General features: G+C 31.3%; 1 protein-coding gene across 1 annotated transcript in view; it reads left to right on the top strand.

The window, feature by feature from the left end:
* Window positions 1–12,673, top strand: part of LOC129222891 (uncharacterized) — a 201,676-nt gene that overhangs the window by 30,575 nt on the left and 158,428 nt on the right. The window contains 1 exon segment of the mRNA XM_054857455.1: window positions 2,377–2,555. Within this exon segment, the coding sequence (XP_054713430.1) occupies window positions 2,377–2,555 (179 nt within the window).

Raw genomic sequence — 12,673 nt, 5'->3', positions numbered from 1 at the left:
GCCATTCAGTTTTGTATCGATTTTAGGGAAGCTATCTGCGGCAAAAAAACTACTTTCCCCAGTGGTTAGAGCAAGTATAATGTAAAAAGTTGATGGTTAAAGAATTGGCAGAGTCATTTCTTTAAACATCACCTAATTACCATTGAAATGATGGTAATGTCTCACAAGTGTTGAAAAAAAAATCTCTTATCTTCGACCAATCGTACAGAGTATTTACAAAACAAACTACTCTCATATCCTTCGAAGAGCTGTAATGGACTTTCCTTGTCGGTGAATAGAGGCAAAAGATGTCGTATTTCTCCATTAACTTTCTGTTTATTGAGATAGTCTTGCACTTTATACCGACGAAGGGCTGAGGGAGCATCAGAAAATGCTTGCTTTATTTTACGTAACATAAAGCGAATGATAAAGTAAAAAAATCTAAAGGTTTATTTGGAAAAAAAGGTCGCCGTAAATACCTTTTTTTTTCCATAAAAAGAGAAAAACTTAGAGTGCTTTGGAATATATGATGGCGTAATCGAAACAGTCATAATAATTTGAAAGAGCAAGTCGTGAAAAATTAATGTACTTAACAATAGAAAAGTATGTTTTTCTCATTGTTATTATTTATTAAAATTGTAATTAATATCTAATGTTTGATTTTTTCATGGAATGTATTTTAATAATAGTCTTAGTTTGAAAAACTGGAGCATGGAGTCCAAACTAAAGTATAATTAAAAAATCAATAACAATAATAATAATAATTATTATTATTATTATAAAAATATAATACGTTAACTTGAATACCCACAAAAACAACAACAAAAAAATTAATGGACTTCTTCCGGTGTATGTATAGAAATTTGATAACGAGCCCTGAATGAAGAATCTTAAAATAATCCTCAGCTGTGGCTTTAAAAATATAGAAAATCAATAATATGAAGTTCTGCGACGATAAAACAGATTTCCGTCTGCTATTCTTTCCTAATGATAAGTGAAGAAAAAAAAATACGTATGTTTTCGTCTTTTGAGGGTGTGCGTGTGCGTGTGTGAATGTGTGTGTGTTTTTTTTTTTTTTTTTTTTTCGTTTTGCCTAAAGAAGCAAATGTAATCCTTTTTACTGTCAAAACTTTTAAATATGGATGTGAATAACAATGAAAAACACATGCATACAAAAGCACAAATATAATCATTTATTTTCTAGAAATTAAAATGGTTTGTATGTTGTTTTAGTTTATATTTTCTTTTTATATAACATCCAACAAAAATCCGTTCTACAATTAGAAATTGTACAAATAAATATAATGCAATAACTAACAAGCACAGTCAAAACATTTTCATAACTACAAATTTGAACTCACATAAAAATTATACCGTAACCATAGTACAACAGAAGATAATATAGGTATACTCGTATATTGTTGATCACACAGAACTTGTAGACTATTGTAGATTACATAGTTAAAGATTTTTGCATGTTTATGTTTTGCCCTCTTCCTTTTCACTTTGTCAATATGATTCGGTAAAAAGATGATATTTTTCTTTTCTTTTCTTTCCTTTTTTTTAGTTTAACAAATGAAAATAGTTTTCTTCTGCATTTTTATGTCCTGCGCAAGTAATCATTACTTTTTTCTGCTATAAATATTCATTCTTTTCATCTTTCACTCTTGCATACATGCAATATTTTCGACGATATATGTGTAGTATATTTCTAAAAAATGTGATGCCACACAACCAAAGTCGGAAGTTTTTAAATGTATATAAATCATATTTATCCCCCATACAGAGTTTTTTAATATTTAGCCATACTTTTTTCTAATAATTTATTTAATACCACATTTCATACGAGGCGAAAATTTTCCCTGAGTGTCAGGCTATATTTTTGAATAAGGTTAAAAATCTAGTTTAAATGGTCAAAATAAAAAATGATTTTTGGTTTTGAATACCAACTCAATACTTTAGGAGTTTTTCTTTTAATCTCTGCCATAAGATGCTACTATTCAATTAAATTGGGTTCATTCGTTAAAACTACAGAAAGTGGGGCGCAACCACAGCTATTAAGTTACATTTAATATCTGTGGTTGCGGTTTATACTGATTTAAGATTTATGATTAAATAACAACAACAACAACAACACCAACAACAATAATAATAATAATACTTATTACAAATATACTATTATGATACAATAACAATAACAACAACAGCAATAATAATAATAATTAATAAAGTGATTAATAAATAAATAATAAATAATAAATAAAGTCTATTTAGAAAAATGAAATAAATATAAAGGAGGACGACATTTTAACTCCAGTTTATCTGGTTCCAATTTTCAATGCTTAATACAGAAAAATGGCTTTTGATGTTACATTAGTATATGGTACTTTTTTGTAGATGGAGCCGCAGAACTTCTGGTCAGACACTTGACATTTCCTCGAATGACGAAAGGCGCCATCAGATAAACGGCACCCTCATTCTGAGACATGTCACTCCTCAAGATGGAGGATTTTACATTTGCGTTGCGAAAAGCGAGGCTGGTGAAGTAAGATCTGAAACTCAACTGACTGTCAAAGGTGAGAAATTTCAATTCATCAAAAGAATTTAGAATTGAAAGATACGTTGAAAGAAATATGCGTTTTGAGGAATTTATCAGTAAAGGAAATTTTAAGGTCATTCTAGAACATATAAGCAGAGAGCCGCAGGGTGCTTAAATAATGATTTGAAAATTAAAAAGAAACGTAAGACTTAAATAATAGTGATAATAATTTGATATTGAAAGTAATCAGTATATTGTAATAATTACTAAAATTTTCTTTCATATAGGTTGAAAAGACCGGAAAGTAGATAATAGAAACGCGATTTTTATGGCAAAAACTCATAATAACTTTTAAGAGCAATTGATGCATGGCATACACAGCATTTAAACTAATATCTGTAATTCCTGCTGTAAATCCTATAATGCAGTAACTTACTGAAAATACCATGCCTTGCCTGCAATCTTCGAGCTAATCCGAACCATGGTTTCGGTCACTCGTCTGGTCAGTGCTACTTCTATATTAGCTACCAGTTTGTTTGGCACTCTCGGCTTCCGTAAGAAGTTTTCCACCTCCAGCACAGGCACTTTCTATTCCTGGGCTGATGAGTGTTAATAAGCAAGAAACTGCAGTCCTCGGATGGAATGACTGAGCTGGCGGTGAATTTCATGTATTTCTACTTTAGCCCTTGCTATAAGGCAGTAACTTACTGAAAATATATGTAATAATTTTTTTTTTAAACTGGGAGACTTCTATTGTTCTACCTAAACTTTTTTCGGGAGTTAAAATGGAAAACGAAAGTGCACCAACTCCCTGAATGAACACCCCTAACATTTGAAAGAGTACAGCGTTTTCTAATCTTTTTTTTTCCAGACAAGTGTGTTTACTGGGGAGTGTTAATTAACTTTTTGGTCTACCCTACTTAATAGGAATGCTTAGTACCGAGCGTATTGTAACAACTACCAAGTTATAACACTTACTCGGTATGTATGTAATTCAAATTTAGCGAATATACTATTTTGACTGAATTTAAATAAAATCACGTAGTTTCATTCTTAACAAAAATATCAATAGCATTCATCTATATAGATAATACACTAAGCACTAAACTAATTTTTTTTTTACTTTTAGAAATGCATTGTTTGTTTGATCTTTTTTATTCAATTAGTGCAAATGCATTTCTTAACTCGTAATTAGTTCAAAAGAACACGATAAACATGACATTATGTGCACAGCCTCAATCTATTTCCCTCTAACTAAAAAGTCAAGGAGAATGTACTTAAAAACTCGTAAGTATTTTGCAACTCTTGAGCGTTACGCCTTAACTCATCAATCAAACTTTTTAACAGAAAAGATGGGATCAACGTGTATAATGTGGGTTAATTGTTCTTGGCATTGTTCTCTAATCAATTGGGGAAATTATAATGGTCGTGGCTAAAACACAAAAGAAAAATTTGTCTCTACGGATCATTAAATTAATAAATGCCTTTTTAACTACACAAGAACATTAATTCGATTTTATTCCCAGAATGTAGTTTTTACTTTTTAAAAACCTTTAATTCTAATTAATATTTTTTATGCTAGACACAAAATGGTCATTTTAAATTATATTTGCAATTTATATGCACGTTTCATTTTTAATACATATTAATAGGTAATTCGTAATAGCTTAATGTAAGGCAGGCAGCTGTTGAAAATACAGCAATTAGTGGATAATAAAACGTTCTTCTAAGACATAATTTTTACTGCGTAATTAACTGCGTAACTGCAAAGTAATGAACAAAATGAAGTATGGTGCAATTTTCCTTTTTTTGGAAAATTAGTTCTAAACTATATCGACCATGACCCTACAGAAAGCTAATGCCAACATATTTTTAAAGTATCAAGAATGTAATTTCAACTGTCTAAATTTCAAAACCAACAGCACAGTTCACAGTCAAATAGTGTCTAGGTGTAAAATTGACGTAAAATTTAATGCAGGTAGCACATATAGTGGTTAAAAGATAGATTTATGTTTTTTCTATCAATTATTTCACAATACAAGGTGATGACCGATACATTTGAAAAATAACTAAAAACTAAACGGGCAGCGATAGAAATATTCTGTTTGTTGCATTATGCTTGAAACAAGTTGAAAATTTACTTTTTTCAAGCATATTGCAAATAAACAGTGCATTTCTGTCGCTGCCCGTTTAGTTTTCATTTATTTTTTAGATAAACCGGTCAATTCGGCAATCTCACAGATTGCGTTTTCTTTAATACCTTTTTTAAATACCTGCAGCGCCATCTGTTGAGAAACTGCTAGAAAGAGTTATTTTGTTTATTTCCTTTCCTTTTGTTTATTCCTTTCTTATGGTTCACGGTTATTGACATTTTCTTTTTGTTTTAGCTTTGGCTTAATCTTTGTCCAATTGAATTCTTTCTGTCGGCTCAACTATGCCTCTGAGAGAGCTCCTGCACTTTGTTTGAATTTCTATTGGTTCTATTTTGGTTTATAATTTGCTCATTGGTGGTTGGTTATTCCGCTATTTTTTATCTTTTAAGCTGTTTGCTTAAATAGCTCTTGGCTTTTGTCGGATGTCTTTTCATCCATAAGCTCATTACTTTTTGCATTGAAAAAGACGTTCCTTATAACGCCGAAACACGTGTCTACAGTAATATGTAATTTGTGCGTTTTGACGTTGTTATTTCTTACTTTGCTATTCAGCATAAAGACATTTATTTATCTTACTTTCTCACTCTCTTTTTTTTCTGAGAGCACTTCATGTCAGCTAAGTAGACCCATTTTCTCATTCAAAAGCTCGTATAAAGTGGGCTCTATGCCTGAACCTAAGCAAAAACATTCCCAAATTCAAATACAACATGTGTTGGACAACCCAAGTTTGATAAGTCTTGATTCACAAACATGATAATGACATTTCTTATGAAATTTGCTAAGAGGTTTTAATAATTCATTTCTTCCGACATAATTTGAGTGGCAATAATTAATTTGTGATGCGCTCAAGAAATTAATTTTGAAATAGCCGAAAGATAGTTTATTTAAAATTTTCTATAGTGTAAAGTTTTCTTTAAAATATAGAGACGCAATTTTTTAGGTGAAAAAATTCTTATAACGTAACATACACAAGATCAAAGTAATGCAATTATACTATGTTATTTTTTGTTAAAACTGTTCAAAATGCGAGTAAATATAATTTTTGTAAATGTATTCCCATTACGAGGAAATTCCCATTGCCATTATAATTTATTGTTTAAAAAATATTGCGGTTTGTTTAGTACATATATGATTTATAAAGAATATGTAAGTAAATATTTATTTCAACGCTCCAAAGTAAATATTGGACTTTATCAACATTTATCAATTCTTTTTCCAAGCTTGTTCTAGCAAGTATGAGGGAAAATTCTAAGGAATTACTTTTGTATTTGTCTTTATCCAATCATTCTAACTATCAAATAATTACGTCTAAACAAAAACAAAAACAAAAAAAAAAAGACTGGAGTATGTATTGTGAGTGTGCATTCATTTATAACTAGGTAAAGATTTTCCATATAAAATGTATAACTGAATGAGTAACATTCTTTATTACTCAATTTTAGTTAGCAATTCGCGCTTTTGTTTTTACTTCCTTGTACAAAGTAAATGATATTTTATGGTTAAGCATTTTGAAACAAACTTAATAGTTTTCAATAAAACTTAGTGGTTTTGCATTACGTCACATTTTATTTATTTAGCGGAAAGTTTTTGAATTCTTCACACTCAGATTCACAGAATTGTAATAACATAACTGTAGCCACGACCTGTTTGATTTTTCAACTTGTTAAACAGAATGCATCCAAAATTTGCTGTTCAAAGCGTCGTAGCGATTACGTTCTCTAAAATGAATTCATAAGAAAAAACTGAAAACTTGCATTTTACAGAATTAGGGTAGACCAAAGGAATGCCGCCATCTTAAGGAACCTCAATTTTTATCACCATCAAAAATCGTATTTATGAACTGGATCAATGTTTTGGATTATTGTACGCCATCTTAAGAATGCATACAAAATTTGTTACAAATAAATATATAAAAGAAATAGTCATAAAACATCAATTTGTCAACCACTGCACTGTGGCGGTATTACCGAGGGAGTTGATGTAATCCAGACACTAGCTAATATGACTAAAAGACTAAGAAGGAAAAGTTATTGAAATCCCTACATGCAACTAGCATTAAAATATAGGAATTGAAAAGCAAAAGAAATGACATTTTTAGTTTATACGAGTGAAAAAACAGTATTTTGAAATCATCTTATTTTCTTAAAATTTACAAAAATCACAAATGTAGTTTACAGCTGTTTTAGCATCGCTAGACTCTGAATGCATCCACTTGCCACAGCAAGTGCATCTGTATCACAATTCGTTCGTTCCATATTTATTGCATGTAGCAAAAAGGTGACCGTTTGGATCGCTTGGATCAAAAAGGTCATTATTTGCATCGTCGTCACAAAACATTTTGACGTCGATGTCCTCCTTCTCATCTGAAAAGAATTCAATACTAAAAAGTCGCTTGCCCCTTTTCTTATTAGATTTATTCATTTCCGTTTGCCGTGTTATCACTGCTTTCTCTTTATTTGCCTCGGATGCAGTTTTGATGAACATTCAAAAACATTTGCTGCAGATTTTCTTTTGGCTTGTTTCTTTTTCAATGCCTTTCCTTTTTTTTAGTTACTATTTCTTCCAAAACTGCCTTCATTGGGGTTCCCGTTAGGATTGAAGAGTCGCTTTTTCTTTTAGAACTTTCCTCTACTCTCTCTGCTGTCAATTTTGGAATTGGTAAAAAAAAATCTGGTGATTGAAGAAACGTTTTTGAGGCACTTCCTGAACAGTCTTTGATGAGCAAGGTGCTACATGCAGTAACTCACCTTTAGATGTAATGCTCGCATTTACAAGATTATTTTCTTTACCAGTTTCTTCTGCTAAGCACAGTTTACAAGAGCGCATTTTCGTTCCTTTAAAAAAATGCTTTTAACCTATACAGTGGAAAGACGGTTCCGGGTGTAATGCCGCACAATGGCGGTATCACCCCCGCAGATATGGGGTCATAACCAGTATCCTACAAGATGGAAGAAATATAGTAAAGGCATCTAAAAAAAACAGAAATGATCAATATTGTTGATTAAAATATAGGCTAAAATATCTAGTTAAAGGTTGTTTATAGCAAATGCAGCCATTGTAGTATCTAAAGGTACATACCTCAGCTTATTCAAAGTGGAAAAATAAGATCAAACTTCTTCAAAACAACGTTCGACATAATAAGAAAAAAACAACGCTCGCAATGGCTGCCATCGACTTAGGGCATTGGTACTAGTATCGTTCGCTACAGGTCACAAGCAGACAGGCCGGCTATCCGGTTTCCTTGACAGTTTTATTAGGAGATGGTGGTAAGCACGGCTAGAGCCTTTTATTGCAAGTAAGTTACGGGAAAATACATGGAAAAGGATAGCTTATCAAAATATATGAGTAAGGAATTTCTTTTAAAGTATTTTATTCCTCAATGTGCGAGAGGACAATAGTTTTTGCCAACAACGCTGTGCATCATCCATATGATAATCCTCTTCACTCCTCCGGACTTTTCTTCATGCTTGTAAAATTAATTCGATATCCCTATAATTTTATTGCGATATATTAATGTACCTAATCTAAACAATAGAGTTGGTCCACATTTAAAATCATTAAGAAAAGTTATGATTTGGAGTATTGTTCTTACAGTATCAGCAGTAATTTGGTTTACGCATATTCCTTGCATTCCCATGGTCCAATTTAAGTGATTGCAATTTTGAATGAAAATTTCTTATGCCATCAACATCATCAAATCTTCAAAAAGTCATCGTAAAGTTCAAACGTACAACTTTACGACATGTAGTACAACGGTGCATACGAGAAGATTGTATTGTTCAGTGGGAATAAATTGGTGCACTCTTTTATCAGGAAATGAGGTAAATTAATTTGTTTAAACTCTCATAAGAATCCAACAAAAAATGTTGCTTACTTTTAAACTTTAAATTAAAAACTTACTGCATAATATTTTCTAAAGATAGATAGTTTTTTGGAACCGAACAAGGTCAGGACTGGTCGCTAGTCATTCATAAACTAAAATAAAAATATGTGCATTCGGTTCTCCAGTTTTCTTCACTTCAACTGTAATGTTTTTGACTTTTATAGGAAAAACGCATTACACATTATGTAAATATTTTTCGTAAATAGAAAAATTTACAGATAATAAGTAACAAAAAGAAATTGCAGAATACGATCTCATGTGAAAACAAGAAATTGTTTCAATAAATGTAGAAGTAAACAACTGAATTGTTTTAATGAAAAGTAAAATGAAAAACTTTAATCAGCAATACCTCCTAATTAAGTATTCGAATGAGCTAATTCCTAATAAAACAATCTTATGAATATATATTAGAGCGGTTTAATATTGGTATATTTTCCTTTAATTATTCCACTTAGAAGAAAATAAACCCTTGCATTATTCAAATTCTTTTCAGTACACTATGCGTTGATTATTTCCTTCTTTTTTTAAATACTTTTCGTTCCATATCAGCGCACTGAAGAATTCTAATAATCATATTTCCTTTTTTAACTAATGATTAAAGTTAGGCGGATGTGGATAACTCTCGAGAGATAAGTGCGCCTATCCTAATTACGGAATATCGACAGGAAGACTACTAGCGAGCGAAGAGGGCAGATATAATGAATGAGGGCATAGATCTTTTATCCTGCATATCATACGTTATTGAACTGTAGATTCTTTCAGATATGATCTTCTTTTGGGGAACACGCAAAAATTTAAACCGGCTGGATTCGTATGAAATACTTGAACTGTAGATTATTTCATTAATGATCTGTTTTTCGGAAGCATACATAAATCAAAGTCGAGCTGTTTCAGAAGATATATTTGAACTACAAACTATTTCAAATCTAATAATATTTATAGGCATATTCAAAATTGGAAACCAGGTTGCTTTAGGAAATTTATTTGAACTGTGGACTCATTTCATCTTATTTTGAAGAACAATCACAAAATTAAACTGACTTGGTTCGTATGAATTACTTTAAATGTAGATTATTTCATTAATGATCTTATTTTGCGGAACATACAGAAATATAAGCGTGATTTTTGAACTGTAAATTGTTTCAAATACGATCATATTTTCATTAATACTAATAAACTGAAACCAGGTTGTTTTAGCTCTTATAGGGGAAACCCGGCTAAAGTGGATACCCCGGGCAAAGCGAATTTTGCCTATAACTCTCAAATAATTAGTTGGTCGGCAGCCGTGTTGTCATAGCAACGGTCGCCTGTTGCCGCTCCGTGAGCGGCATACACGTCGGGACAAGTTCGCGTCACGCGACGCCAGTGACCGAACAAAGTATGTTTTGGGGAAAACAATATTAGTTTACAGAGTTTAGTGTTTCATCTATAACTTTAATACTATTTGTGACATGTTCTTAGTAATGACTAGGATTTGATGTACGATTATGCAGCTTTCAACTATCCGTAGACAACGAGTTTAGATGCTCTGAATTTTTAGTAGTTTTTAGTAACCTGTAAAATGTACCTGAAGGGCAAAGCGGATTGGGCAAAGTGGATACCGTATTCACTATGCCCGGTCATGACAAGTAACTTCATCCGAACCTGGACGTTCTTCAATTTTAAGATCTCAAGACAATGCTACCATTGCAGACCGTCCTTATACTCCCATGGGACCTGAAACAACAGAATATGTCCAATGCAATGATGTTCCCTCCGCTTCACCCAAACCTGGATGTGCTAAGAACTACTACAGTCCTTCAGTTTTACAGCCTATTTCTCAGCCTGCTAAAGCAATAACAACACGTAAGCAAAAGCTACAGAGTTCTACACTCCTGACAAGTACTCCGGTAAAGGACAATCAGAAACAAAAATTTGAAAAAACAAAAAAGACTGTCATAAAGTCACTAGATGATGTTTCGACTAAAGCTTCTCAAAAGACTTTTAAAAAGACCACTACCAAAAAGACCTCTGGCACAAAACATAAGACTGCATAAGAGAATGATAAGAAGAATGGAGTAAAGAAATTTGATGATGTAAGGTGCATTTTCTGTGAGGAAATGTTCATTGAAGAAGATGATCGGCCAACGGATACAATGTGTATTTGTACTCAGTGGTGTCATCAAAAGTGTTCAGCATTTGAAAATAGTAATGATTTGCATTGTGATAACTGCAATAATTAGTATTGTAGTAGATAAATGTTTTTTTTTTTTATTTTTTAATATGCTCCTAAATTTTGGATATTGACTTTTTTTGGTTTAATTTCTCTGTTTGTTATAATAATTTGTATTGTAAAAAAACTTTTTTTTAATATGAGCCTTTAGTTTTTGATGCTTGTTTTCTTTTTAAGTTCTATTTCTTTGTTTGTAATAACTACAATAATTAGCATTGCAGCAAAAAATTGTTTTTTTTTTAATATGCTTCTTTAATTTTAGACGTTTATTTTATTTTTAAATTCAATTTCTTTGTTTGTAATAGCTACAGTAATTAGCATTGCAGCAAAAAAATGTTTTTCGGATATGTTTCTTTAGTTTTTGATGGTTATTTTATTTTTAATGTTTAGTTTTATGGCAAATAATGTTGGTGTTCGCTTTGCCCTGGTTCCGAATCCACTTTACCCGGGGTGTTGGGCAAAGTGGATATTTATGCCATTGTTGAAAACTGTCCTTATATCTAACAATGTAATTAATATTAAAGACAACTATTACTGCATTACCGTAAGTTCATTAAATGAAGAATGATTATACACAGTTGTTTCAATTTCCAAAGTAATAACTAAACGACAATAATCAAGAAAAGCTTAAGGTATTCACGTTGCCCGGATTTCCCCTACTTGAACTGTAGACTCCTATGATCTTCTTTTAGGGAGCAAGCAAATATTTAAACCTGCTTCATTAATATGAATTACTTGAATTGAAAATACTTTCAATAACATGCCTTTTATCAACATACATAAATCAATGCCGAGCTTCTTCAGAATAAATACTTACATTTTAATTTGTTTCAAATATAATCATTGTTTTAGGAATATTCAAAAATTGTAACCAGTGTGCTTCAGGAGATATACTTGAACTGAAGATTCTTTTTTTGCAGATCTGCTCTTGGGAAATATACATAAATCAAATTCAGGCAGTTTCAGAAGAAATACATGAACAACAAGCTATTTCCAATCTAATAATATTTTCAGGAATATTCGAAAATTGAAGCCAGGTTGCTTCAGAAGACATATTTGAACTGTATATTTTTATGATCTTCATTGGGGGAACAAACAAAAAATTTAAAAAAACTTAAAATAAAAAAATACCAAAACTGTAGATTTGTTCAGTAATGATCTGTTTTTGGGGAACATACAGAAAACAAAGCCGGGTTCCTTCAGAAGATATACTTCAACCGTTAATTGTTTCAAATATCATCATAGTTGCATTAATATTCAAAAATTAAAACCGGGTTACTTCGGGAGATATACCCGAACTGTAGATTATTTCATAAATGACCTGTTTTTAAAGAACATACAGAAAACAAAGCCTTAAAAGATATACTTGAACGGTAGATTTTTATGACATTTTTTAGGAAACTGGCAAAAGTTGAAACTGGTTTGACTTGAGAAAATATAGGGGAAAGTGGGAATGAAATAATGTTTTAAATCTTTAAAAATATCTTAGAATGTCATTTAAAATTTTGAAACTTATGGTTACGATTTCTTTAAATGTTAATTCAATTTTTTAAAATATAAACTCTGGCTATCTTCTTTTGAGATAATGTCATCAAAAACAAGAAGCATTTTTCATCATCTTACCTAACTAGTGATTGCAATACCGGTATTTTGAGCAGCTTTGCAATTTCGTAATACCGGTATTTGCTGAGGAAAAACACCGGTATTTTAGGCATTAGCCTAATAGTATACATTGTTTCGATTAAATAGTTTTCAATTTAACTTATGAAATATCTACTTATATTTTAATGTACATATCTTTTTCCATGATACAAGACCAGAATCAATCTATTGATGAAAAAATTTGGTTTAAAAGCACGAACTAATAGAATTCATTATACAAAAGGTGCTTAAAGATTTTTAAGTGA

This window comes from Uloborus diversus, chromosome 5 (assembly GCF_026930045.1).
Source record: "Uloborus diversus isolate 005 chromosome 5, Udiv.v.3.1, whole genome shotgun sequence".
NCBI lineage: Eukaryota > Metazoa > Arthropoda > Arachnida > Araneae > Uloboridae > Uloborus > Uloborus diversus.
This window is presented reverse-complemented; position numbering and strand designations above follow the sequence as displayed.